Here is a 27,785-nt window from a genome sequence, read left to right on the forward strand (position 1 = left end):
CTCTTCTTCGGGGCGACAATCTCCCCGAACCGCCTGCCCTCTGCCGGCTAAAATGAAAATCGTCTGCGCCAATGAAAACGCATCGCTTCGTTTTCCGAAGTCACACAAAGTTTCCTCGTGAGGCAACTTCGGGAAAAGAAGCGGTGCGTGTGCATTGCCGCTGGTGATTTTCATTTTAGCCGGTGGAAGGCAGGGGGAAGGCAGTTCTGGGAGATTGTAGCCCAGAAAGAAAAGGAGATTTGTCACTGGGGCGACTAATCTCCCCAAATCTGCTTGTGTGGCCAGACCCTAACGCATTTCAACCTAAGCAATATGGCAAAACGCTACAGAATTATATCTGCACCTATTAAGCATGCCACCATACTTCTTGGCCTAAATCAGTGAAAGAAATGAATTATTCGATAACTTTTTTTTACAAAAATGATATTATGTTGAATAATAATAGCTACTTCCACGCACACAAGATATATAATAGTAGCAGACATACAAAACGCAGGACAAGACAAATGCATTTGTTCTTCAGTCTGTCAGGGAACAACCTAAATAGGATTAGATAACAGATTATAGCATTTAAATACTGCACTGCTTAATATAGATAGATAGATATAGGTAGAATCCTACAGTAATGTCTCACATATTAGCCTTCTTGATAACGCAAAGCCATTTCATAATGTATAATAAGCTTTCCTGTGGAAGACAAGGGATTAAAACTTTTCTCTACTAAAAAAAAAAAAAAAAAAAAAATATCAAACTCGGCTGAGCCAAGAAGCGGATATAAAAACATGCAGAATTAATAAGGACAGTGCTTTTTAAGTCTTTTCAAACTGGTCAATACATTGTTTGGCCTTTTTGTATTCGGTTTGTTCTAATTGTACTGTAGCTTTGGAACAAGCTCTCTCATTACTGAAATGTAGGACTCATTCGAGTTATATTAGGAAAGATGAACGGTTACTTGTATAAAGGAAATGATCAATATGTTTTTCCTAGATCTTAGATTTCCTCTATTAAACATAAATGAAGGCAGTGCTATATCTTATCTGTGCCAGCGTCCATAAAATGCTGTGGTTTACAAGTGTACAAGATTGCTTACTTTGTGGGTTTATGTGTTTTTTTTTTTTTTAATGTCTCCCATACTACTGAATACCAAAGATCAAACCACATACGAAATTTAAAAAAATGCAAAAATAGTTTTTTAATATTCTTATTTAAAATGAACTTTAGGAAAAATATTATATGCAGACATTGTGTATTATCAGATACACTGAAACACTGGGTTCATACCGCTGGTTATGTTTTTACAGCTACTGCATAATGTTTTGTTTTTTGCCTTGCGTAGGCAGAATGTCCAGATCTGCACTTGCATATTACGCCTACTGCACTCAACAGAAGTCCATGTATACGCACACACATGTTCTTCCCCATGTTTCCTCCCACCGCTGCCAGATGAACCAAAATTCAAACTAACAATCAGTACAAATCTCCACTCAATGGATTTATGGTACAAAATCTTACACCTTAATGTGCCATGCTAAATTACTATACAATCTGGGAAGGAATGATGCACTGTGGGCAAAGTAGCAAATGTTGCCCCCTTTTTTTTTGCAGTTATAGTAATTGAGCCCTTCTCTCAGCCCAGTTGGATGTACAGGTATGGGATCTAATATCCAGAACAGTATCCAGCTCGGGACCTAGGGTTTTCCGGATAGTGGATCTTTCCATAATTTAGATCTTCATGCCCTAAGTCTACTAAAAAATCATGTAAACATTAAATTAACCCAATAGGCTGTTAATACTCCATTAAGTATTATTTCTTTTTTAGTTAGGATCATGTACAAGGTACTGTTTTATTATTACAGAGAAAAAAGGAAATAATTTTTAAAAATTTGGCTTATTTGGATAAAATGGAGTCTATGGGGCAAATTCCCTAAGCAGTGAAAATTCACCAGTGACAGCTTCGCAGCCATCGCAACACATCGCCAGGTGTAAATTTGCTAGGACAACGCCAATTCCCTAAAGTGCGAAGTTGCGTCCAGGGCGCTGAACGCTGGCAAATTTTCACTAGCGTTTTTGGCAATCAAAGCAAAGATGCGCTAGCATTGCCTAATTTGCATACAGCGGGAAAAGATAAAGTTACAAGGACGTATATGTTTCAGCAAACACATTATATTACACAAGTCCAGGGAACCTTAATAAATAAAATAGAGTTGTTATAATGACCTACAATGAGCCCAGTGTATAGTTTATGTTCCATATGTTAGAAAATGTAGGGGGAACCCGGTTACCCAAAAAAAAACTTTTTATCGACCTTTGCAGGCTATCATTCTGAAAAAAGGAAAAGACGCCAGCGTTTTTTGGGACTTTTTTGCGCTAACAATCGAAAAAAAAGTCCTATGAACTCCATTGCACTTCACCTGTTCTGAGCTGACGAAGGCAAGTCTGGCGAATGAGGTAACCTTCAGTAAAATCTGCATCTTAGTGAAATTGCGGAGTTACGTCCATTCGCCGGAGCAAAAATTTGCCTGGCGTTAAGAGTGCAAAGCAACTCTAGCGTCAATCTCCTTCGCTAGCAAAGTGACGCCTGCGCTGGCGAAGTTTCCGGATAATGGATCCTATACCTGTACTAGAATTTAGAACACACACATACACATAACAGACCAATAAAACTAAAGGCCAATGCTATTCTGAGCAAAAAGTAAAAGAATCATTTTGTGTTAAGCTGATCATCTGTTTTAGAAGAATGAAATTAAATGTGCTGGTCGAATGTTAATGGTAGAGAAAAAGTGAGCCTTATCTAAAGTCAAAACCTTGTCTGTGTCTGTGGCAGCCCCTGGGTGTCACAGGAAGGATTTCAGCAGTTAGAAAGCTGGCCAGTCTTTCATTAATCAACACCATTGATATTAACATTGGTTAGCAATTACATTACACATTTAGATGCACTACATGCCCTTATCAAGTGTTTCAATGAAAGCTCATTGCGCTTTAAAAGGTTTTCAACAGTAACCCATTAGTTGTCCTTAAAGATTGCTGTTTGCACAGTTCCTTCCCAAAGACATGTTTGGAATACAGCAACGAGTAAAATCTAAAATTCACTGACACAATGTGAACAAATGTGTTGATTGCCTTTCAAGTAAGAAAGAAAATATATTGTTAAAGCGGTTGGAGAACCAAAACTAGAATTGTGCGTAACAAAAGAAAATGTAATTCGAAGCAACTTTCCAATCTACGCTAATTACACATTTTCTATGATGCTATGATGAAGTTATTGATTATTTTATTATGATGAAGTTACTTGTAAATGTAATTGTTGTTAAACGCAGTTCCTTACTATTCTCTGCACTAACAGATGATCACAGATGAACCAGCTCTCCTCCAGGTGTTAATCGGCTGCCATCTGCTACATGTTTCCAATAGACAAAACCAGCAGTGCAAGAATAGCATTAGCAATTACATTTACAAATAACTTTAGAATCACTGAAACTGTTTAATACAGAATTTTGGACTAACAATCTTAATCATATGTCAGATATAGAGTTTCAGGAGTAATGATAGGTATGATCGTAGCTGTTCTCCACCAGAATGCAGCTGCAGTCAGAATGACCAGTGTGCCATTACTCGTACATTTACTGGGATTGAGTTAGTCTCTAAAACATATTTTCCATATAAGCCTCCATATTCTTTGCCAGTTCCATTGATCCTTGTGGGGAACTCCCTCTGCTGGCTATTTGCTGTAGCGGCACAATACTATTTTCACATTTGACCTCTTTGAACCGTCATACCTCCATGTGGCCCATCACAGGACCTTGTGGGAGATCCGACTCCATTTGGTGGCTCATGCTGTGGAAGAAGGACACATTTTCCGTATCCACCCCCCACCCTCTCCCCCTGTGGTAGCATCCATTATATGCAAATGGACTTAAACTAGTAGTCAGCCACTTCTACAGCTGCCAGTACTTCAGCTGCATATGTAATTTGTGCCCAAATCTGTACGTTCATGTTGCAGCTGTTTAGCCTATATATTTCATGCTCCAGTTATTGTTTCATCTTTTCCTAATATTCCAGTAAATTCTTAGTCTATCTTATTGGAGTGATGTTCATAGTAAGTGTCCTTTTCCTGACTCCACATGGCTCCTCCTCTCCATTTATGCTTTTTTTCTTTCCTCTTGTTACTTACTGGTCTCTGCTTTTTTTTTCTTAAACATATAACCCTATAACCAATTTCTGGTTCTTTCTGTGTAGGTCTAATGATGCAGCTACTATGTTTCATTGTTCACTTGCTTATGATTGTGCATTTCATAGTTATTTATTTGTATGAAACATTGAAGGGCAGATTTACTTAAGGTCGAATATTGAGGGTTAATTAAACCTCGATATTCGACTGTCGAGGTTAAATCCTTCGACTTCGAATATCCAAAAACAAAACATTCGAAATTCGAAGTTATTTTCCTCTATTTCTTCACTCAAGCTAAGTAAATGAGCCCCTGAGTGTAAGGTTTAACCATATTGATGTCCAAATACAAAAAGGAGTGCTTTACCTCGCTAAAGTTTCCTGGAATCAATTACTTTTTTGTACCTTTCTGCTGAAATGTTTTCCATGATCAACTTTTAAAAACAACTTTTTAAAAATAAAAACAAAAGGAAGCTGCCATGTTTTAAGTTTGTAACAGGTGCACTTTGTCTCTGAATATGGATATGACTTTGTGAAAAGTATTTGTTACCTATTTTCAACCTAGTGGGGCAGAAACATGTTGGGATTTTTTAGTATTTTTTTCCAATTCTGTAACAATTTTCTGTCGGACTCTAATCATGTGGAATCATAAGGAGTTTGGTCAGAATTGCTTTAAATGCAAATGCAAACTAACAACCAAAGTTATTCCACATAAGGGTACTCTCAGGCCCTGTGCTTCTAATGGCATCTTATGAATGATAACTCAAACCAATCTCAAGTATTTTAATTTTGCTACAAATAACATTATCCTGCAATTTCCATCTTCATGCAACAAAAAGGTCTTCAAATAGAGATCTGACACAGCTGGTTGTATAGAAACACAATGGCAGTGAACCAACTCCATAGAGGGATTCATCTATTGGCTCACTTGGATTTGGAAAGAATAATTGCAGCACTCCAAAGCTCCTTTTAATAAACAGTGAATTGTATAGTCAACATGGGTCAATGTTACTGCACTAGGAAGGCTGTATAAAGCACAATCAATTGAATTCAAATAGCGAGGGGAAAAAGGAGGGAGGGCCTTGCACAGAAGGCTTGTTTGGAAGGGAAAAAATGGAAAGTTGCATAATCTGTATTTCATCGGGGTAACATTTCTGCTACTTTCAGTTCCAGTGGTAAAATGAGTGGTAAAATGAGCTTTTTGAGCTAGAGACAGTGCAGGGGAACAGAAAATCCTCCATAATCAGATTATTTGGGTCCATTTGTTTTGCTCTCTTTAGACAATATCTTACCTTATTTTTGACAAGTGATTAAGTTCTACCGCTGTACAACTAGTATGGCCATCGGTCAACTGTACGCGCAGCATCCTGGGAGCAGCCTGAGACTCTTCATTATCTTTTGGTGCAGAAATATTGCGGATTTTCTGAATTTGAAGAACACATGGTCCATTAACCTAGAAAGATAACATACAATGGCTTGAGTAAAAGATTCCATATCAGATCTTGCTCAAAACTGTGTTGTGTCGTATCCTAGGAAGCAAGAGCTGAAACTGCACATTCCTTTTAAAGTTCAAAGCAAATATAAATCATTACAGCAGATCATGACTAATATTTAAATTGTCAGCATTTACTGCCATGCTCTACAGTGGGTAGAGTTAATTTACTACTCAGCCTGTGCTATATGAATAATGTTGATTATTTAACAGAGAATAGGAGCAACACATATCACACAACCACTCCAGTATTGTCGTACTTTATAAGTTATAAGATTTTAAAAAGTAAAAAACAAATTGTATAACATTCATAATCATAAATATAACCCAGTGACATTTTACAGTACATACTACTGCTTTAGTTATTGTGTAATATACACCTGTGAAGTGAGAAATCTTGGACCTCTGCACTTACCTGTAGTGCCCCCATAGCAGGGTACTGAGCTAGTATCCCCCTTCATCTTTCCTGCATCTTTCGTCATGCTCCCAAAGGCCCAAATAAAAGTGTGCTTTGGGGGAGGGAGGGACCCATGTAGAAGTTAACAGAAGGTGATATCAGGCCACAGTCTCTCTCATCACAAAGGCTGTCAGAAGGTGCTAAACAAGGAAATCTATGAGGACTAAAAGTCCTAGATGTTTGCCTCCTGGATATGACCAGTGTAACATTTCCTTTCTTAGAGGGATATAGCCTTAGGAATACTACTTTACAATGTTGAGTACTATTTACTAGAGTAGCTACTGTTCCCCAACAAAACCCAAAATTAAAAAAGAAATAGCGGACATACCAGCTTGGATAAATAACAACTACTATTTACTATCGATAAAAAATATTTTATTGAAGGAATAATGGAAAGTTGCTTAAAATGATAAATTCCTGAATCAGTACAGGATCTGTTATCTGGAAACTCGTTGTCCAGACAGCTCTGGAAACTCATTACAGGAAGGCAGTCTTCGATAGACTCCATTTTATCCAAATAATGAAAATTATTTTCTTTTTCTCTGTAATAATAAAACAGTACCTGGTACTGGATCCCAACTGAGATATAATTAATCCTTACTAGTGGCAAAACAATCCAATTGAATGTATTTTTTTAACAGACTTAAGATGTGGAGATATAATTACAGAAATATCCCTTACCAGGAAAACTCCAGGTGCCGAACATTCTGAATAACACATACCATACCTGCATATTTATACACACATACAAAAACTTCATGTTTTTTAATTTTTTTCTCCTCTCTTTCATACTATTAAAGGGGTGGTTCATTATTTAGTATGTTGTAAAGCAGTGATCCCCAATCAGGAGCTCGTGAGCAACATGTTGCTCTCCAACCCCTTGGATGTTGCTCTCAGGTCCTCAAAGCAGGGGCTTATATTTGAATTCCAGGCTTGGAAGCAAGTTTTAATTACATAAAAACGAAGTATAGTGCCAAGTAGAGCCTCTTGTAAGCTGCCAGTCCACATAGGGCTATCAAAAAGCCAATCATAGCCCTTATTTGGCACCCCAAGGAAATTTTTCATGTTTGTGTTGCTCCCCAACTCTGTTTACTTTTGAATGTGGCTAACGGGCTAAAAAGGTTGGGGACCCCTGATGTAGAGAGTGACATTCTGAGACAATTTGCAATTGGTTTTGTATTTTTTATTATTTGTGTTTTTTTTAGTTATTTAGTGGTTTATTCAGCAGCTCAGTTTGCAATTTCAGCCATCTTGTTGCTAGGGTCCAAGTTACCGTAGCAACCATGCATTAATTAGAATCAGAAACTGTATGAACATAAGAGGGCCAGAAAATAAATATGATTAATAAAAAGTAGCAATGACATCTGTAGCTGTACAGAGCTTTTGTTTTAATATGGGTCAGTGACCCCCATTTGAAAGCTGGAAAGAGTCAGAAAAAAGAAATGTAAAAAATAATGAAGACCAATTGAAAAGTTGCTTATAATTGGGCATTCGGTAAAAGTTAACTTAAAATTGAACCATCCCTTTAAGATCTTTGTCAAATATATGCCACGACGCAGCAGTGCTTTATTCATTGTTATACGTCTATGTGACTAATGGAGCCCAGCTGAAGGTATAGAACTGATACTCTGATTCATTCTAATATAGTGTGAGCTTCAGGTAGCGAAACTCAAGGCCCCCGGCACAGTTTTCAGCACAGAGAATGGAGACTGACACCACCTTTAAGTTTAAATGCAGCTTTGATGACTTTTATTTGGCAAAAACACAAATCTTCAGCCCACTGGCTTCACATAGGGGATAACATTCGCTTAATAGTCCCAATTCACACCCTCACTGGTGTTAACTTTAACTCACGGTTTCCTTAGCCCTCACTGACTTTTGGTGGACCGCAAACCCCAGAATCCTCTCTGGGGCACACTCAAGACACACTTGTCTCCTGGGAGGGGTTTCTCTTTTCCTCTCCAGTCCTTTAGAGCTCTTGAACACAGGTCAGCAGGGAATCACTCTCCTTCCCAGCTACACGCAGGCACCTTCCTTAACTCAAGAAGGTCCTCACATGGCCCCACACCCTCCTCCAGCTCCAGGAGAAGAAGCCTTGAGGTGTTGCTCCACACCTCCTTTTAACTACAGCTCACCTGTAGCTTAATTAGTTAACTGCCTCTAGCTTGACAGCTGAAAACCGTTACTGAATCAAGGAATGGAAGCCCACCCTGCTCTCTTCCATTCACTCCAGGGACCCACTATCCAGCTTTTCCAAAGCCAGAATAGAATTAAACAGCATTACTTGCTGCAGCCACACAGACTTTTCCCTGGAGTTTATACTTCACCAGCCTAATGCTGGTAAAATACACACAATATTGGGCCCATTTGACACCCATATCCTACAAAAAAAAAAAAAAATATATATATATATATATATATATATATATATATATATATATATATATATATATACACACACTACATTACAAAGTACTGACAATGCAAACATTGAAGTATATTTTCATTTTAAAAAAAAATAATAAAGCAAGCTTGATAGAAAACAAATTCCCAAAATGATGGGATGTGGAAGTAAATCCTGTTTGTGTATCACAAACTTCTATCAGAAGTTCTCTGGAGCAGTCACTTGAAAACTGTGAAAGAGGACTTCAGCCAGAAAGAAAAGGCAGCTTTGCAAAACATGCTTCAAGTGCCAGAGCTAGAGGAGTAAAGAGGAAGAGGAAGAAAAACAAGATTTCTGAATAGAAAAATATAACCAATTCTCTGCAGTGACTGTAAAGAGTATGGCAGGTTTCATACTGCACTGGGAGAACATAACCTCACATGAACTGGGAGAATTTCTCGAAATATTCTACAGGGTGAATGTAATTAAAAAATGTTTAGGAAAAAAACACACTGTGCAATCAAGTTTCCATTTGCCAGTAGTTAATATAAATATTTTGAGAGCACATAGTGCCTCAAAGCCCAAAAGAAAAAAAACATTGCATGCTTGTCATTTGTGCCAGTATGCAGTGTATGTAACAAACATATCATGGCATTAGTTTTGTGCTTTGAAAATTACACCACCTATAAACTTTCTTATAATGAATATTACATTGCAAAATAGTTTTTATGCATTTCTGCAAGTTTTTATGTCTGCTTGAACCTTTTAATGCATATTTAATATCTTTGCCATTTCGGTAGGCAGACAATGTAGAAAGGTGAATATACTAGATGAAAGTTATTAAAGGTGCAATGCTCTTCACAAGATTCTAGTTTTGCATGAAGGACAAACACCTATCAATAGAAATTAGTCCACAATGCAAATTAAATTTAAACCATAAATCATTTCAGCTAGCAGAACTGTGGGGGGGGGGGAGGAGAGCGAGCAAGTCATCACTGTATGTGTAACATGTACAAAACAGCATACACAAAGGCTGCCTCAGTGCCTTTTCTACATACGGTACTACTACACACGCTACATACAGAGCAAGAATTATGTTACTTTAAAAAAAAAAAATTAGTTTTTAATATAAAGAACAAAGAAATATACACCCACAATGTTAAAAATACAGCTATTTAAAAGCAAAGAAAGATCTGGGAATACTTACCAGTCCTCCTTTACTTTTACAGGTATGAAATCCGTTATCCAGAAAGCTCCGAATTATGGGACAGCAATCACCCATAGACTTCATTTTAATAAAATAATTCAAAATTTTAAAACATATTCTTCTGTAATATTAAAAGAGTGAATTGCAATTGATCCCAACTAAGATAAAAGTAATCCCTATTGGAGGCAATTAATTTTTTTAAAGACAAAGTATAGCGATCCAAATTATGGAAAGATCCCTTATCTGAAAACCCCCAGGTCCTGGGCACTCTGGATAACAGGTCACGTATCTGTACTGTATGGAAAGTTAGTGTACCCCAATAATAACATATATAGATTACAATTCAGAGAAGAATTCCATGCCAGTATAAAGGCACAAGTCTACAGGCCATTTGCTTTTATATAGGTCACAAAACGTGACTTCTAAAATTCCCAATATTTCACAACAGGTGGCACATTACTTTTGTTATACAAGAAAAATGCATAACAAATATGTAATTATTAATGTATATGTTACTGCATAATGTGCCTGAAATGGATGTTAGAAATAATATGACAGGCCACAGATAAGACCCTTTGTTTGAAATTGCGAACATTTAAATACTGACTGGAAAAGATCCAAAGGTAAAACATATTTTGTTTAGTTCTGTAACAGAAAAAGCAACAAAGGCAACAAAAACCTTTTGTGATTGCCATTAATCTTAAAATAAGGAAAAAAATGCCTATGATTTGTGCAAAGTGCAGCTCTACTACACATAACTATTTAATGGCTGCAGGTACTTTGAGAGTTCTGACATTAAGATTCACACCAATCAATCTAAAGTACACAAATTCTGCAATGCGTATTTTATTATTGCAAAAGGACTCATTTTTGCTTTGCTCCTGCTACCATTTTAGGCAATTTTTTTTTCTCATGCTCATTCTAGAGCAATGTTACCATCTTGTGGTAAAATGTAAGAATGCACAATAACCTGAAAATCCAAATGGAAACCTATCTAATGACTAAAGGCAGCCATACACAGGGAGATTCGCACAAATGTCCACATTGAGGTGGGCAATATTGGGCTGATCTGATCGTGGGCCCTAGGGCCCAACGATCGGATCACAATGGAGGCCATACGGGCAGTTGGATCGCAGGGCCGCATCAATGAAACGATGCGGCAACAATCTGACGGGATTTTTTACAGATATCGATCAAGGACGCCTTTCAGATGGCCACACACAGGCCAATAAACTGCCGACTCGGTCTGTCCGTAGCTTTTATCGGCCTGTGTATGGGTGCCTTAACGTTAGACACATACATAGGTGTTGCCAAGAAGTTATTCATTCAAAATCATTTTTATTATCTTTTATATTTAGACTCTATACTGCAGACTATCACTACTTTTTTACAACCATTTATCTATGGCATAGACATAATAATGAGTGTTTTTAAATGAAAATATCAATGTTGATGAATATCATATTCATGGCTGACTACAATTTAAATTGCACAGACTTAAAATAACTAAAGGCTGGCCTTCAAGGTCTGTAACACAAATTACAAGCAGTTTAAAGGACAGGAAAGCTTTAAAGCAGATATACGAGGGACAATCTGCTTATGATACAATTTAGTATTAATATGTTAACTCTGCACTTTAGATAGCTAATGATTTTGTAATATGGAGTTATATCACTGTGTCTCACTCTTTCCAGCTTTCAGAATGGTGTCACTGACCCCATCTAAAACCACATGGTCTGTAACTTTACACATTTAGGGTACCATTCACTAAGGGTCGAAGTGAATTTTCAAATTCAAAAACTTCGAATTTCAAAGTAATTTTTGGGTACAACCATCGAATAGGCCAAAATTTGATTTGAATTGAAAAAACTCGAAGTACTGTCTCTTTAAAAAACTTTGTCACTTTGCCCACCTTAAACCTGACGAATTGGTGTTCAGCCTATGAGGGACCTCCTAGAACGTCTCTGAGTCTTTGGCTAAGTTTTTAGAAGTTAAAGGTTTTTTTTGTACAATCCTTCGAATTGTTCGATTCGAAGGATTCAATCGTTCAATCAAAAATGCCCGTTACTTCGAAATACTTTGACTAATGTATCAAATTCGATGGTCGAATTTAGAAGTTTTTTAACTTCAAAATTCGACCCTTAGTAAATGTGCCCCTTATTGTTATTGCCACTATTTTTTTTTAATGCTTTTATTTTTTTATTTTCAATTGCAATTAAACAATAAATTGAGTGCACGGTACAGCAGTTACATAGAAAGAAGGTAGAAAGGAAAGAAGAAAGAAAGGTGGGAGAAAGGGAGGAAACCATACCATGGCTTGTATTGCATTACATAGATTGCTCACAATACAAGAAGAGTGTTATTAGTTTCAGCATTCAGAAACTATAGTAAGGCTTTATTTACAATTTATTTCCATTGATTTAAGGTAGGTGGGTTCAGTCTGTTCCATTTGAAGATGATCAGTTTTTTAGAGTTGTACAGAACTGAAGAAAGGTTTTACTTTCCTAGAGGAAAGTGGACAGTCCCAATAGAGCAGTCTACGAGGTAGGTTCAATTGTCAGTACCATTACTTTTGATATAAAAGAGAAGATCTGTGTCTAATAGTCCTGAACCTTGGTGCAGGACCATGTCACATGTTGCCAGTTCCCAGGGTCTCTCCCACACCTACAACAAGCGTTCTCTCTATTACGGTTGAAGTGGTTAAGTTGTTCAGGTATCATATATACACAGTGAATACATTTAACTTGTAGCAGTTTGTCCTTGGCCGACACCAATGGTGGAAGCAGATGTCGCAACAGAGTCACCCAGTCACTTTCAGTTAGAGTGGGTAGGTCTGATCTCCATTTGTCATAGCAGGAGAGCTGTTGGATTATTTGGGAGGGTGAGGACCTGGTAAATTTTTGCAGCTGGAGTTGATTCCAACTTAGGGCCCAAGGCTGTAAATCAGCTGGTTGTCGCATGTTTGAGTCGACCGTATCTATATCGTATGTTGAGAGTTGCTTGTTCAGTCATGTGCAGTTGTTTAAGTTGCAAGAGCTGGCCCTCTGGATATAAGTCCCGGAAGTACTTGACCCCCATTCGGGCCCACCATTGATAATCAGGTATGCCTAGATTAGGCATGTCCAAAGTCAGTCCCACGGACCAATTGCGGCCCCTTTTCAAATTTACACTGCCCTCAGCTTCCATCATGAAATTAATAATAATGTGGCCCCCCAGCACAGTACAATCAGGAATCAAGTAGCCATAGCAGTAATATTTGAGCACATTAGTGAAATGATCTGCCACTTGGTCTATACTGCTCATATGTGCTGAATGTGTTAGTAATCCACACGTAATGGCACGTAGTGACACGCCGCTCTTGCATACTTCTTTAGGGATGAAGGTGCAATAGACGCACTGACGTGCCAGTACAGTAAACTAAAGACGTATGTACATGTCTATTGCTAACACATTCAGCACAAAGGCAGCAGTATAGACCAAGTGGCAGATCATTTCACTAATCATGTGCCCAAATATTACTGCTACGAGATTTCTTGTTTAAATGAGGCACAGAGAATAAGTCCAAACAGACTCCCCTTCTCCACTTCCTAAACGCCGTGTACGCGTCCATCTCCAGGAGTGAATGATCCTGATCACAAGCTAGCTACATTGGAATTGATGTCAGGTTGAATGGTCGGCCCTCACACATTTTCTCCTCACTGAATCTGGCCCTCGTTGCAAAAAGTTTGGACACCCCTGGCCTAGATGCTGAAAACCAGGTTTCTGCCAAGGAGTGAATCGTTTTTTTTGAGTAGCAAACATTTTGTGCAGCAGTTTTTGTGATGGCTTTAATTGTAATGATTATTGAGCTAGTAATAGCTTGGTGTGCCTCCCTACCTTTGTATGGCAATACCTGTAACAATTCCAGAGAACCCACAACTGACGAGTCCAATAAAGTAGCTGGATTAGAGTACAGTACAGAGGACTCAAACCACCAGCGCACAGTTACCAGTACAGCTGCCAGGTAATATATATAAAAACAGGTATAGTCCGGAGGGATAGTGGAAGTTTTTCCCAGTGTGAAAGTTTGACCTTCATATCCACCACTATGGGATCAATATTGTTTATCCTGTATTGCTCTATATCATGAGTGACCAGTATTCCAAGGTATAAGAATGTATCTACCCAAGACAGGGGAGTGGCCAGGTCAGAGTCATTTCTTGCATTCTGGTCTATAGCAAAAAAGGTATCATTATGCCAGTTTATTTTTAACCAAAACTGTTATCATATAAGCACATTTTGTAGGACCCGCTTCCGCTTAAAGTATTTTTTTTTCATGTAAATTCCCTCTTTTGAGCCTTCATTTTCTAAATCATCGATCTTGGTTTGTATATCATTTGATTCCGGATGTGTAACCCCCCCCCCCCAGCTACCACTTTGAAGGCATCCCAAAATGTGTGTGCGGGTGCGTATGGTTAGCTAGTACAGTTAGCATGCAAAAATGCCAATTCTGGAGGATCTTGCCCTATATTTAAAATCATCTCCAAGGGAGAATGATCAGAAATGCCTCTCGTTGAGTAGGCCACTGTTTTGACTAGAGGAAGGATGTCTTGAGTCACTCTGGTCAATCCTAGTGTGTGAACTGTGAGAGGCAGAGCAGCATGAAAACTCTGTTCGGGTAGGATATTTCCAGCTCCATGCCTATTAAATTGCTGCTGTCTGACTATTCCTTTACTGCAAGTCTGTAGTGGCTATAGTGGTCCCCAGTTCTACCAGTTCTAGTGTCTAGCTTCGGGCTTAGTACTGCATTGAAATCTCAAATTAGTATTGCTGGGAGACAAATCAGCCAGAGTGGCTGTTATCTATGGTAACAAGAAAAGCGAAGCACCGGGAGAATTCAGTAAAATGTAAAAAAATGAAATTTTATTCAATAGACATGTAAAAACCAGTTACAGCAGCAACCCGTGGCTGCCCGCTTAACGCGTTTCGTGGCGTCCTGCCACTTCATCAGAAGCTGTCGGCAGCCAACCACCAACTCCTTAAGAACCCCCTGTAGACACACCCACCAAAATGTCATTAACCCCATGTAAACCAAAAGTGCACAGAAAATCTAGAGCAACAAACCATATAAGCAATGAATAACAAAACCAAATTAGTTACATAAATTGCAACAATAAGGTTAAACAAACTTAATATTAATACAGAATATAACCCTGTGCTTGATAAATCCATACATAATCCAAAAAACATTACAGGCAGAAAAAGTATAAATGATCGTAAATTAATTAAAACTAAAACTAAAATTAAATGTACATATATATAAATATGAACCCCAAAACAACAAAAATTACTAATATAACGACATAAAGTGAAGGAGTCTAAAAGGACATTAGTTAGACCCAGTATTAGTAAAAACATGATAATTCCCATTCCCTATTCATCCCACCATTTACTTCGATGGTTCTCAACTGATGAATCCAGAACGCCTCCCTAACTAGCAGCCTCCTATCAAGATCCCCACCCCTCACATCAGGAAGGGGCTCATCTATAATTTGAAAATGAATATCCATTAGTCCCCCATGTTTCTCTATAATGTGCTTAGCTACGGCCGATTTATTATCTTTTCTTCCCACCGCAGAAACATGTTCCAAAATACGTGTTCCTACCTTTCTCAATGTTGTACCCACATACTGGGACCCACATACACATGTAACCAGATATTGTTGCTGGAATTCTTGTGACCGTGTGGGATGGCGGCTAGCTGTACAGCACGTCTGAATTCAGTGTCCGGTAAGTGCTCCCACTAAAACATACTTTTTCTGGTGTTATCTATGGTAAAATACTAATATTTGCCATGGGAGGAATGTATACTGATGCTATCTTAAAAGAAAGTCAGGAGATTGATGTGCGGACCAGAACATAAAACCTTATGGGATCTTGTTTAATTGAGTGTAGCTGAAAATGTAGATTTTTACGCACTATAAGTGCTACTCCTCTGGAGTAAGTGGAGAATGTGGCATGAAACATTTACCCCACCCATGTTTTCTTAACAGATAATATTTTCTGGCCTGCGAGATGTGTCTAGCCTAGCCCACGTACGTGCCAGCTAAGATGTTTTATTTCTGCCATACTGGGTATAAAGTGGAGTGTTGAAGTGCATTAAGGAGCTGTCCATTTGCCTCAGAGTTTGAAACTCCCTTCCTCCTGGAAGTATGGATATGCGGGTGAAGCGAACATGTGAAAGCTGAGAGAAAAGTTGCATGCTGTGGGGCATGCAAAGAAGGGGGCAGTATAATAGTATAAATGTACATCGTGCAATCATATAACAACACAAAAATAAATTAAACAATACATTTATCCCCAACACCCTCCCTGACGCTTCTATACTTTTTATTACTCATCTTTCTATTCAGACCCTCTCCTATTGAAATTCCAGCAAATCAATGCATAGTTGCTAGGGTAATTTGGAATAGCAAAATTGTAGAGCTGCTGAATAAAAAGCTAAATAACTCAAGAAACACAAATAATAAAAAAGTTAAAATATCATTCTTTACATCATACTAAAAGTTAAGCCAAAGATGAAAAACCCCTTTAAGGGAACAGTAACACAAAAAAATTAAAATTGTTTAAAATTATTCAAATATAATGTACTGTTGTTGTGCATTGGTAAAAGTTATGTGTTTGCTTTAGAAAGATTTCTGTAGTTTATATAAATAGGCTACTGTGTAGCCATGGGGCAGCCATTCAAGCTAAAAACTGCACAGGCAACTTAGCAGAAAACTGATAAGCTCTGCAACAGAATACAATTGGATTCTACAGATTGCATCTTTTATTTGCTATGTAACCTTTGCTTTTAATGGCTACACAGCAGCCTGTTTATATAAACTATAGTAGTGTTTCTAAAGCAAACACACCAGTTCTACCAGTTCAGGGAAACAGTACATTATATTTTAATTACTTTAAATAAATAACTTGAAATTAATAAATTAAATTTTTTTGAGTAACTGTTCCTTAAGGGTGGTGTCAGACGGGGAGATTAGTCGCCCAGCAACAAATCTTCTCTATGTGGGTGACTATTCTCCCCGAAATGCCTTCCCCCTGGCAAGAATGATTGGCGATTTCGGAAATCCGAAGCAATTTGTATGCCATCCCGCCACAGTGATTCGTATTCTTGCCGTCAGGAAGGCATTTCGGGGAGATTAGTCACCCGAAGTAGAGAAGATTTGTTGCTGGGCGACTACTCACCCAGTCTGCCACCACCCTTAATGGGACTGCTTTAAAGAAACTCATAATGGTTAGATGCCTTGTAGATAATAAATATGAACTGCAGTGGTAGTCAGCAGCTACAGGGACAAACAAGGTTTTGAACTGTATTAAAACGGGTATTGATTTGCAGAAGGAGAGGCTCACTCTGCCCTTTTATAAAGCACTGATAAGGCCCTATCTAGAATATGCTATGCCATTTTTGTCTCCAGTGCTCAAACAAGATATTACTGAAGTAGAGAAATGCAAAGAATAACACCTAAGCTGGTAAATGGTATGGTAAGTATGTTATGATGAAAAAATTGCAAAGACTTTAAGTTGGGGTTGTTAACACTGAAGTGGGTCCTTCTAACTGACACAATTCAGATTAGAAGAAAGAACAAATAAAAGGGGTTTGAAATACTCTCCCGAATCTACTGTACTTGCAGATATATTAGATAGCTTCAAGAAAGGGCAAGATTACTTTTTTAGCGAGTGGGGAAATACAGGGCTACTGAAAACAGTTCTTAGTCCCTGGATCAACTTGTGCTGACTGCCATCTTGGGGTCAGTAAGGAACTTTCCCCACTCTGAGGCAAAGCAGAGGATTCAGATGGGGTTTTTGCCTTCCTCTGGACCAACTATCACTTATGCAGTGAAACATAAAAGGTTATACTAGATAGACAAGTGTCTTTTTTCAATCTATGCTACCTACACTCAGTATTTTTAGAACACATGGTACACATCACAATAACAAAGTAGGATACAGTCATATGAAAAAGTTTGGGAACCATTCTTAATTCTTTGGAGTTTTGTTTATCATTGAGCTTTCAAAGTCTAATTCTGGGCAGTCATTCTGTTTCTACTAAATCAAATAAAGTTCTGTCTTGCATAAAAAAGGGCATTAACGCAAGGGATGAAAACATAATTATGCCTCTTTATAGGTTCCTGGTAAGGCCTCATCTGGAGTATGCAGTGCAGTTTTGGACTCCAGTCCTTAAGAGGGATATAAATGATCTGGAGAGAGTGCAGAGACGTGCAACTAAATTGGTTAGAGGGATGAAAGACAAATTATGAGGGTAGACTGTCAAGGTTGGGGTTGTTTTCTCTGGAAAAAAGGCGCTTGCGAGGGGACATGATTACACTTTACAAGTACATTAGAGGACATTATAGACAAATAGCAGGGGACCTTTTACCCATAAAGTGGATCACCGTACCAGAGGCCACCCCTTTAGACTAGAAAAAAGAACTTTCATTTGAAGCAACGTAGGGGGTTCTTCACAGTCAGGACAGTGAGGTTGTGGAATGCACTGCCGGGTGATGTTGTGATGGCTGATTCAGTTAATGCCTTTAAGAATGGCTTGGATGATTTTTTGGACAGACATAATATCAAAGGCTATTGTGATACTAAGCTCTATAGTTAGTATAGGTATGGGTATATAGAATTTAATTAAAAGTAGGGAGGGGTGTGTGTATAGATGCTGGGTTTTCATTTGGAGGGGTTGAACTTGATGGACTTTGTCTTTTTTCAACCCAATTTAACTAACTAACTAACTGTGACGGCCACTCCAGAATATTGTACTTCTTCCTCTGCATAAATGCCTTTTTAGATTTCGAAGTGTGTTAAGGGTCATTGTTTTGTTGGAATATCCAACCCCTGCATAACTTCAACTTTGTGACTGATGCTTAAACATTATCCTGAAAAATTTGTTGATACTGGGTTAAATTCATCTGACCCTCGACTTTAACAAAGGCCCCAGTCCCTGAACTAGCCACACAGCCCCACAGCATGATGTAACCCCCACCAAATTTGACAGTAGGTAACAGGTGTTTTTCTTGGAATGCGGTGTTCTTCTTTGGCCATGCAAAGCGCTTTTTGTTATGTCCAAATAACTCAATTTTTGTCTCATCCCTCAAAAGCACTTTGTTCCAAAATGACTGTGGCTTGTCTAAATGAGCTTTTGTATACAACAAGCAACTCTGTTTGTGGCGTGAGTGCAGAAAGGGCTTCTATATCATCACCCTGCCATACAGATGCTCTTTGTGTAAATTGCACTGAATTGTAGAACGATGTACAGATAGACCATCTGCAGCAAGATGTTCTTGCAGGTCTTTGGAGGTGATCTTTGGGTTGTCTGTAACTATTCTTACAATCCTCTGCATATTCTGCTCCTGTATTTTCTTGGCCTGCCAGACCTGGGTTTCACAGCAACTCTGCCTGTGGCTTTCCATTTCCTGATTAAACTGTCAGTTTCAACTGTAAGGAATGTAAACCTTTGAGATAGCATTTTGTAGCCTTCCCCTAAACCATGATACTGAACAATCCTTGCTTTCAGATCATTTGAGAGTTGTTTTGAGGATCCCATGCTGTCACTCATCAGAGTGCAAACAGAAGCACAATGATTGGACACACCTGCCTATGAAGTTCAAGGCTTAACAAGCTAATCCAATAAATTTGGTGTTGCCAGTAATCAGTATTGAGCAGTTCCATGCAATCAAATTAGCATACTTACAAGGGTATGAAAATTTTTTGCACAGCCAGTTTTTCACATTTGATTTAATTTCATACAACTGAATATTGCTTCAATAAAAATCTTTGCTCATAAAACACCCCAGTACTCAGATGTTCCTGGGAAATGAAAGACATACCACAGTTATATTTTTTGTTGAAACTGGAGTAAATTATTATTCAGGCTGAGAGGGGTTCCCAAACTTTTTCCAATGACTGTATATCAGGTATAGTGATAAGAGCTGACCGGAAACCTGCGTCTTTGGACACAATTTGGATGACCAAGGCAGGTTTGGGTAGGTTATGGAACAGATATGGGAAGAGTTTCCACCCACTGACATCACTGGACTCCTCCAATGCTCCCAAAGATTTTCCCTCTTGGTACCAGAAGTGTGTGCAGAAGCAGTGTATGGAATGGGAAGACTGTGGGTGCAAGTCATAAAATAACAACCTTTTGCAGGTAAGGGTTGGGCTGAGTTTTTCCTGGCCCACACATAATTAATGAGGTAATGTAATGATTTTTACTAGCATAATACATCATATAATACAAATACTTATGTAGAGCTGCAACAGAAAAATTAACTGCATGTAGTTAATCAAATTCATGGTTAAAAGGTCAAAAAGAGAACAGATATATATCAGCTTATAATTCACAAAAGCTATGAATATCTTGTTAATTATATCCTTATAAACGGTGAGTTCTGATGTTACAAACGGTGAGTTCTGATGTCATTTCTGTCACATGACTCACTGAAATGTGTGTATTATAATAAATAAAGTACCCCCAGTTGCAAAATATGAGGATATTAGAAGTTACCTCGGAGTTCCATGACCTGTATAAAAACAATCGGCCTTCGGCCTTGTGTTTTTATATGGTCATGAAACTCCTCGGTAACTTATAATATCCTTATATTTTACAAGAGGGGGTACTTTATTCACTATATAGTGCAAGTGTAAGTGTAAGGGCAGGAATGGCTGTATCTACTAAATGGCTCATGCAGGGATCTAATTTACAAATACAGTGGAACCACAATTTTACATCCACTGATTTTAAGTTTTCCCTCATTTTACCTTGTTGTTTTGTGGTCCCACTTATATATTATGCATAATAAATTTCCCTGATTTTACATGTTCCTGAATTTTACACCATTTTTTCTGGTCCCCAGAAAAACGTAAAATGGGAGTTATACTGTAGATCTGCTAAATTAATTTTTGTGCCACATTCTCCACTATTTATATAAAGTCAGCTTATATAGTGAATAAAGTACCCCTTCCTGTATAATATAAGTATATTATAAGTTCCATAAGCATATAAAAACAAGAGGATCATGGAACTCCAAAGTGACTTCTAATATCCTCATGTTTTGCAACAGGGGGGCGGAGTACTTTCTGTATTATAATACACAAGTTTCAGTGATTCATGTGACAGAAATGACATCACTAAGCTTTGATTATAACCAATGACATCATTAAGCAGTGTTAACAAGGATATCATTTACAGGATATTCATGGCTTTTGAGTATTTTATTGGTATAAATGCCTCTAAAATGGCAATTCTTTGTATTCTTCTTACGTGCTGTTGCATCTCTATAGTCAGTAAGTATCAAAATGTTTGCCAGCTTTTAATTTTTTCTTCTAGTTTCAGTAGAATTAAAGATATAGTTCTTATTGTGTGATATGTTAGCAATGGATAGAATAGGAAATCATGGGAAGTATGTGCCTATGTATGCTTCTATAAGTTATAATACCAGAGCAAACAACAATTTGTGGAGAGCACACAACATAAACAATAATGGTCTAAGTAATGAACAAATATGCTGAGCAATAAGCTACATGAGTATTATTTCATTGCTAATGAGGCCTGTTCATTTATTTGACTATAGTACGGAATTACATTTATATTGCATTCATTCTGCTTCTGTTATAGTTTACTGTGGGGTGTGTAGGTCACTAATTTATACCTTTTAGAAAAAAAATATACATTTATCGGAGATGGGGTGAATTTATAAAATGACATTCAAAAATCAATGTAGAGGGTGTCCTGTGCAGCATGGTGAAAGATGTGGCATGTCTGCAGGAGCACTTCTCCATACCATTAAATGTGCACTTAGAAAGCAAAAGAAGCGTGAGAACACATTATGGGTACTGGTGCAGAACACTTAACTATTAGATGTTGAAAGTCACTTCAAGGCCTCCAAAAATGACTTCTTAAAAAACAAACTGTAGCTACTAGGATAATCAGTAGGCAGTCAGATGACTTCTCCTGCACTATAGTTCTTCCTCTGAACACTTAACTTGTGGGTGTTCTGTCTTAATGCGTCCACCACCATAAACTAATTATATCTTTAAATTCTAAGCAACTTGTCAATATTCCTTAATGTTCTCTTTTTTTTTTATAGTTTTTGAATTTCCTTCTTCACCTAAAGAAGAACAAATGCTTTGTAAGGCTACAAATATATTGCTATTTCACTCATCTTTCTATTCAGAACCTATCCTATTCATATTCCAGTCTCTTATGCAAATCAATACATGGTTGCTAGAGTAATGTTTAACCTAGCAACCAGATTGACGAAATTGCAAATTGGAGAGCTTCTGAATAAAAAAATAAATAACTCAAAAAACATAAGTAATAAAAAAAATGAAAACCAAATGCAAATTGTCTCAGAATATCACTTTCTACATCATACTAAAAATCAATTGCAAGGTGAACAACCCCTTTAAAGCAATATCCAATAGCAAAGGGTGCAAGATTGGTATAAAGGTTGACAGAAAAGCTTTGGAACAAACAAGGAAACTATGGCTGAGGTATAATTTTTTTTTCCAGAGACAAGATAAAACAGATGCATAAGAAAATTGTTTATAGAAAAAGCAAGCCTACACTGCTACAATGAAATTGATTGATAGTTCAGTGTTGTAATTATATTCAACGGGTTAGTGTGCCTGTAGTCTGTAGGGAGTATAACACTATAATAAGTCTGATAGTGGCCAAAAATATCTTAAACCCCTTGCAGTGCCTCACTGCAGTTGGGTATAAGTTCAGACGTATGACACTTCCCACTACTAACTGCAGTAGGAAAAACCAAGTCAGTCTATGGAGCATTGTGCCAAGTTCTGTTTAAAGTGTATTTTTAGACCAGTTGTCTTGGGGTCTCTACTTCTCTACTTTCATTAAGCACAAGACAGACAAAACCATAAAAAGGTACACATCCACCACTATATTTTGTCATAGACAATGGTATAAAAAATGGTACTATAAAGAAAAAAAAATAAGGTTCTTCCCATGCTAGAATAAAGTATTCTAGATGTTTTAAAATAACATAAACATAACTGATGGCACCAACTTGCATTATGCATTATGATAAAGACCAACCTGAACATTTAAACTGAGCTGTAAAGACTACAGCCATCCAATGGGTACTGCATGTAGGATTAACTTTTATGTTATAGTCAGAAGGATGCATCACATTCTAATTGCTTTTTACTTACTACGAGGCCTACCAAAGTTTATCTGTGGTCCTAGAATGGTGGCAGTTACCATTTAAAATGCATCTCCTAAAACCTGTACAGCAGAATATAGGTGTGACTATAACATAACGGTAGAGGGTAATTGCGAAAATTGTACGTTATTCATGTAACAAAGTACATGCAAAAGCAATGAGAATCCCTCACAGCGGTGGAAGCTTTTGGCTATTAAAAGGACACTATTACCAAAAAATACAGTTTGCATCCGAGCCTGAGAGGTGTTTGTTGTGCGTAATAAAGCAGTTACTTTTAGAGGAAAAAAGATTATTTACTTGAATTCTGAAATAGTTGTTAACTTTGCGTGGGCCTAAAAAAGTGTTAATGTGTATATGTGTATAATGCTATTTGCAGAACTTATTTTTCTACATAGTACAGTCCATTTAAGAATGTAGTTGCAAATGTGGGTGCTTCAAACTGGAGGTAATAGAAAAAGCCTAACATGTTTTGAAAACATCTCACATCATAGGCTTCCTATGCTAAAGGGGTGTTCCCGAAACGTGTTAGGCGTCCATACCACAGCAGCCAACTGTGCTTTTTAATGTATTAATAAATAGTGTTTTTTAATTTATGAGGAAATGTGCCCAATATTATTTCTTTTTTTTTCTCCTGGATAATCGCAGTTGAGGGGCTTTGCATGAATGCAGGCCCACTGATAAATATACCCCATAGAATGTTTTTTCTTAGCATTTGTTCTTCGGATAATATGTGCAATATATTGTCTCCCTTTTCAACACAGATTTCATAGTGACATTGGATGCTTCTATGCCAGCTAATAGTCACCTCTGAATTAGGCAGGTAGCAGACTTGTCACGAATCCAGTCAGACAATGAATCACCAGCTGATAAACAAATGGAAACAGCTGGTAACTCAACACACACGCAGACACCGCTCACCACCACTCAAGTCTGATTTACTTCCAAGCAAAACCGTCTTGCAGACATTAATAAAACACTGTTGTGCACCTTCCGTCGGTTTTGCACGCAGGGAAAGGATGGAGTGGGAACATAATCTGTTTAAGTGAAAGCTACTACTTTTGCGACACCAAAGAGGTCAAAAGCAGTGTCATGCAATTTTAACACAATTCATTTTATGAATTCTCCAGAGAACAACCTTCAAAATAACTTGCAAAGTCTATAAAATAAAATAAGAAAAGAAACCCATGCTCTCCCCGAGCAAAAAAAAAAAAACATAAGACAAGAACTACAAAAAAATAAAAAAACAGGTTGCTAACATACCTTCTCTACTTTGCCTCCATTAATGTCATTAGGGAGGAATTTCTTCCCAATGCTTCTTAGATCTGTCTGAAAAGAAAAGGAGAATACAGTAGAACTTTTAACAAGTCAAAGCACATGAACTAAATGTCACAATCTTTATATCTGTCAAACAAATGCTTTTAAAATGTTTAAATGTTTTTCAAGGTGTGTGTTTGCACTGATATAGGATTCACTGCTTATATTTGCCCACTAGATATATCTGCTCAATAGTAATTAGATGAGAAAGAATGCTGAGCGATGAGAGAGCACAAATAATGACATTTTCATTTCAGGAAGGGGACTGAATAATTTAATGCAAAAGGTCAGTTATCTTAAAGAAAGAAAGAAAGTTACCAAAATGAAAGAGAAGTATAGCAGAAGCCTAGAACACACTTCCAGCTACTGTGGTGGAAACAACTACAGGAATAAATACTTGCTACTAAGTTAACTGTTACCAGAAGTCTGTCTATGGGTGGGTATTACCGTACTCAGTGTATGAACAATTGACAAGGATTCAGCAAGCACAACTTATATTTGTGAAGTAAGTAGTGCTGCACCAGATTACAGTTTCATAATGGCTCACAGAAAGTATTCTTGCAACTAGACTAAAGGTGGCCATACACGGAGAGATCCGCTCGTTTGGCGATGTCGCCAAACGAGTGGATCTCTCCACGATATGCCCACCTTGAGGTGGGCAATATCGGGCTGATCCGATCTTGGTACTAAGATGAAACCCGCTATCCCGCGCTGATCCAAATATCATGCAGAATCGCATTTTGGAAAATGTGGCTTTAATCAAACACACAGTGCGAGATACATGGCAGTGGGTATGTGCAGAAACTAACGCGTTTCGTGCCCGTGTGGCACTTCCTCAGAGTTCAATGTTGCACACATGTGACATAGTTTAAATAGATTAGGTGATACATGTCAAGTAAAACATTTGCATATCAATTAAAAATATACGTATATGTACATTCATTCAGTTCATCAATCCCTTGTGATAAATAAATTAATAAATAGTTAATACCAAGTGTCTCAAAAAATATCATGTTACTTATTATTAGTGTTAAATCAAAAATTCATGTGACATATATATGTGTATATGCATAAATACTTAAAAATGTTTCGCCAATATGTTGAACCAGTTGATTTTTGTATATTCATGCTTATCTAATAAAACTCTAAAAAAACACACAATATCAATTAATATATATATTTTCTTAATATATTTATATCTAAAAAATGTATATATCAAAAATAAACACTACTCTGGCTGATGACTCAATGATTCGCGTAAAAACAACAATCCTATATTAATAATGTTATTAGTGATGGTAACAACGATAATTGGGATATTGATAATACATTATTTGGGAACTACATACGGAGTAAGTTAATCATATTTTACAGAAGTTTTTATTATTATTGTCTCATTATTTGCTTATTATTTCTATTTTCGTTTTTTGGAAAATAAATTTTTTTTTCATCCGATCTTGGGCCCAACGATCCTAACGAATAGTAATGGGCGGTCAGATCGAAGGACCGCATCAACGAATAAATGCGGCCGCGATCCAACGGGATTTTTTCGTCCCATCCGATCGAGATCTGGCCGACTTTCGGCCAGATCTCGATAGGGGAAGCCCATCGGGGGGGCCCCATACACGAGCCAATAAGCTGCCGACACGGTCTGTCGGCAGCTTTTATCGGCCCGTGTATGACCACCTTAACACTGCATTGTAATGATCTTAATAACTCTGGCAGCAAACCAGTAAAATGCACTAGATTAAAAAAAAAAAATCTCTATTCTTTTGCGGATGGTTTTGGAAGGTAGCGGATAAAATTGTTTATTGAAATATAGCATTATTTGTGAATATTTTTATACATATAAAGGTAGCAGAAAATGATGTGTGTGTGTGTGTGCGTGTGTGTACATACAGGAATGGCACCTGTTAGCCAGAATCACAAATTTGACCCGAAAATTTGCCAGAGGCAATTTTGCAGCTGGCGATTTGTTGCCGGTGTCAAAAAACACATCTCATGAATTCTTGCCCGTTTCTCGAATTTCGCTGGAAATTCGTGAATTTCATGGCGAAGTGAAAATGGACAAATTCACCCATCACTAATATGTATATTATATTACATATGTGGTCATTTGATGAGAAAATCTTCAAAAGTGGGTGGCTGATTCCAGTAAATGTATGTAATATGCAATGCACTACCAGTAGGGGCAAACGGTTTGGCTAAGGAAGCACAGTATTAACATTAATATAGTAAAAATTATGATAAAATAAAAATAAAACCTATTTGCGAAAATATTTAAGTATCTAATACTTGGATACTAGTGGCTTTTTTATAACAATAACCAACCATCTATAATTTTTGTTTATAATAGCAACATTGCTATTGCACTAAACGAAAATCTGAACATACATTGAGAGCTACAAGCAGCACGGTTCTGTTCTCTGTTGAATACTTGCATGCTTCAAACCCATCCCGAGAAAGGCATCTGAAAAAAAGGACAGTGACATTAATTAGAAGACTTTTATAGTATTCCTATTCAAATACTAGTACAGGTGTGGGATCTGTTATGCAGAATGCTCGGGCCTGGGCTCTTTTCTGAAGTCTGCTAAAAAATAATGTAAACATTTAATAAACCCAAAAGGCTGGTTTTACTTCCAATAAGGATATCCAATAAGATATCTTAATTTGACTCAAGTACAAGGTACTGTTTTATTATTACAAAGAAAAAGGAAATCATTTTAAATATTTTGCATTATTTGATTATAATGGAGTCTATGGGACATGGCCTTTCCATAATTTGGAGCTTTCTGAGAAACGGGTTTCTGGATAATGGATCCCATACCTGTAATATGTCTTTCAGCATTTAAATAGTCTTTGAAGGGAAACTTTACATAAAATTAAACATAGTACAAATGTACAACGGGTTGTTATCCTCAATAGTGAATGTTTAGCAGTTCCATATGTTTTGATAACACACTGTAACATTCAAACCACTTAATAATGAGTCAGCAATAGTCAGTCATTATTAAAAGGGAAAAGACAATTGTAAATAAATGGAAATATAAAAAGGGTAAGAAAATGCCCTAAAGGCTTTAGAAGAAGAATGTGTTTTGTTATTATAAACATTGGAATATTTGAAATTGAAAATAAAATCACGTATAGATGAGCAGAAAGAAAACAAATCAACAGTTCACGGAGAAGCCCTCTGTATTATGTGCTGCTCTTTATACAATATTTTAACAAACTGGGGGGGCAGGAGGCGTTTGTTTATACAGAGGGCTTCCAAGTAGCCAGATGATTGGTTTTGTTTATGTTTAAAAAGAAGTAGAATGGGACTTATCTTACAGATTTTATTCTGTTTTCCTGAAAGGAACTGTTCAGTGTTAAAATGAAAACTGGGTAAATAAATAGTCTGTGCAACATAAAAAAAAGTTTTCAATATAGGTAATTAGCCAAAAATGTCATCTATAAAGGTTGGAAAGCCAGAACACTACTACTTTGCAGCTTGGTTTCCACTGATTGGTTACTCGGCAATAACCAATAAGTGACTTGAGGG

The 27,785-nt window shown here is 37.3% G+C and overlaps 1 protein-coding gene across 1 annotated transcript in view; it reads right to left on the reverse strand.

Annotated features, from left to right (window-relative positions):
- The window catches only part of tdrd3.L (tudor domain containing 3 L homeolog), a gene marked incomplete at its 5' end in the record, with an annotated part of 109,962 nt that overhangs the window by 41,998 nt on the left and 40,179 nt on the right, over nucleotides 1-27,785 (reverse strand). Inside the window, 3 exon segments of the mRNA NM_001091305.1 lie at nucleotides 5,458-5,618; nucleotides 24,191-24,256; nucleotides 26,639-26,714. Coding sequence (NP_001084774.1) covers nucleotides 5,458-5,531 — 74 coding nt within the window.

This window comes from Xenopus laevis, chromosome 2L (assembly GCF_017654675.1).
Source record: "Xenopus laevis strain J_2021 chromosome 2L, Xenopus_laevis_v10.1, whole genome shotgun sequence".
In the NCBI taxonomy this organism is placed as follows: domain Eukaryota; kingdom Metazoa; phylum Chordata; class Amphibia; order Anura; family Pipidae; genus Xenopus; species Xenopus laevis.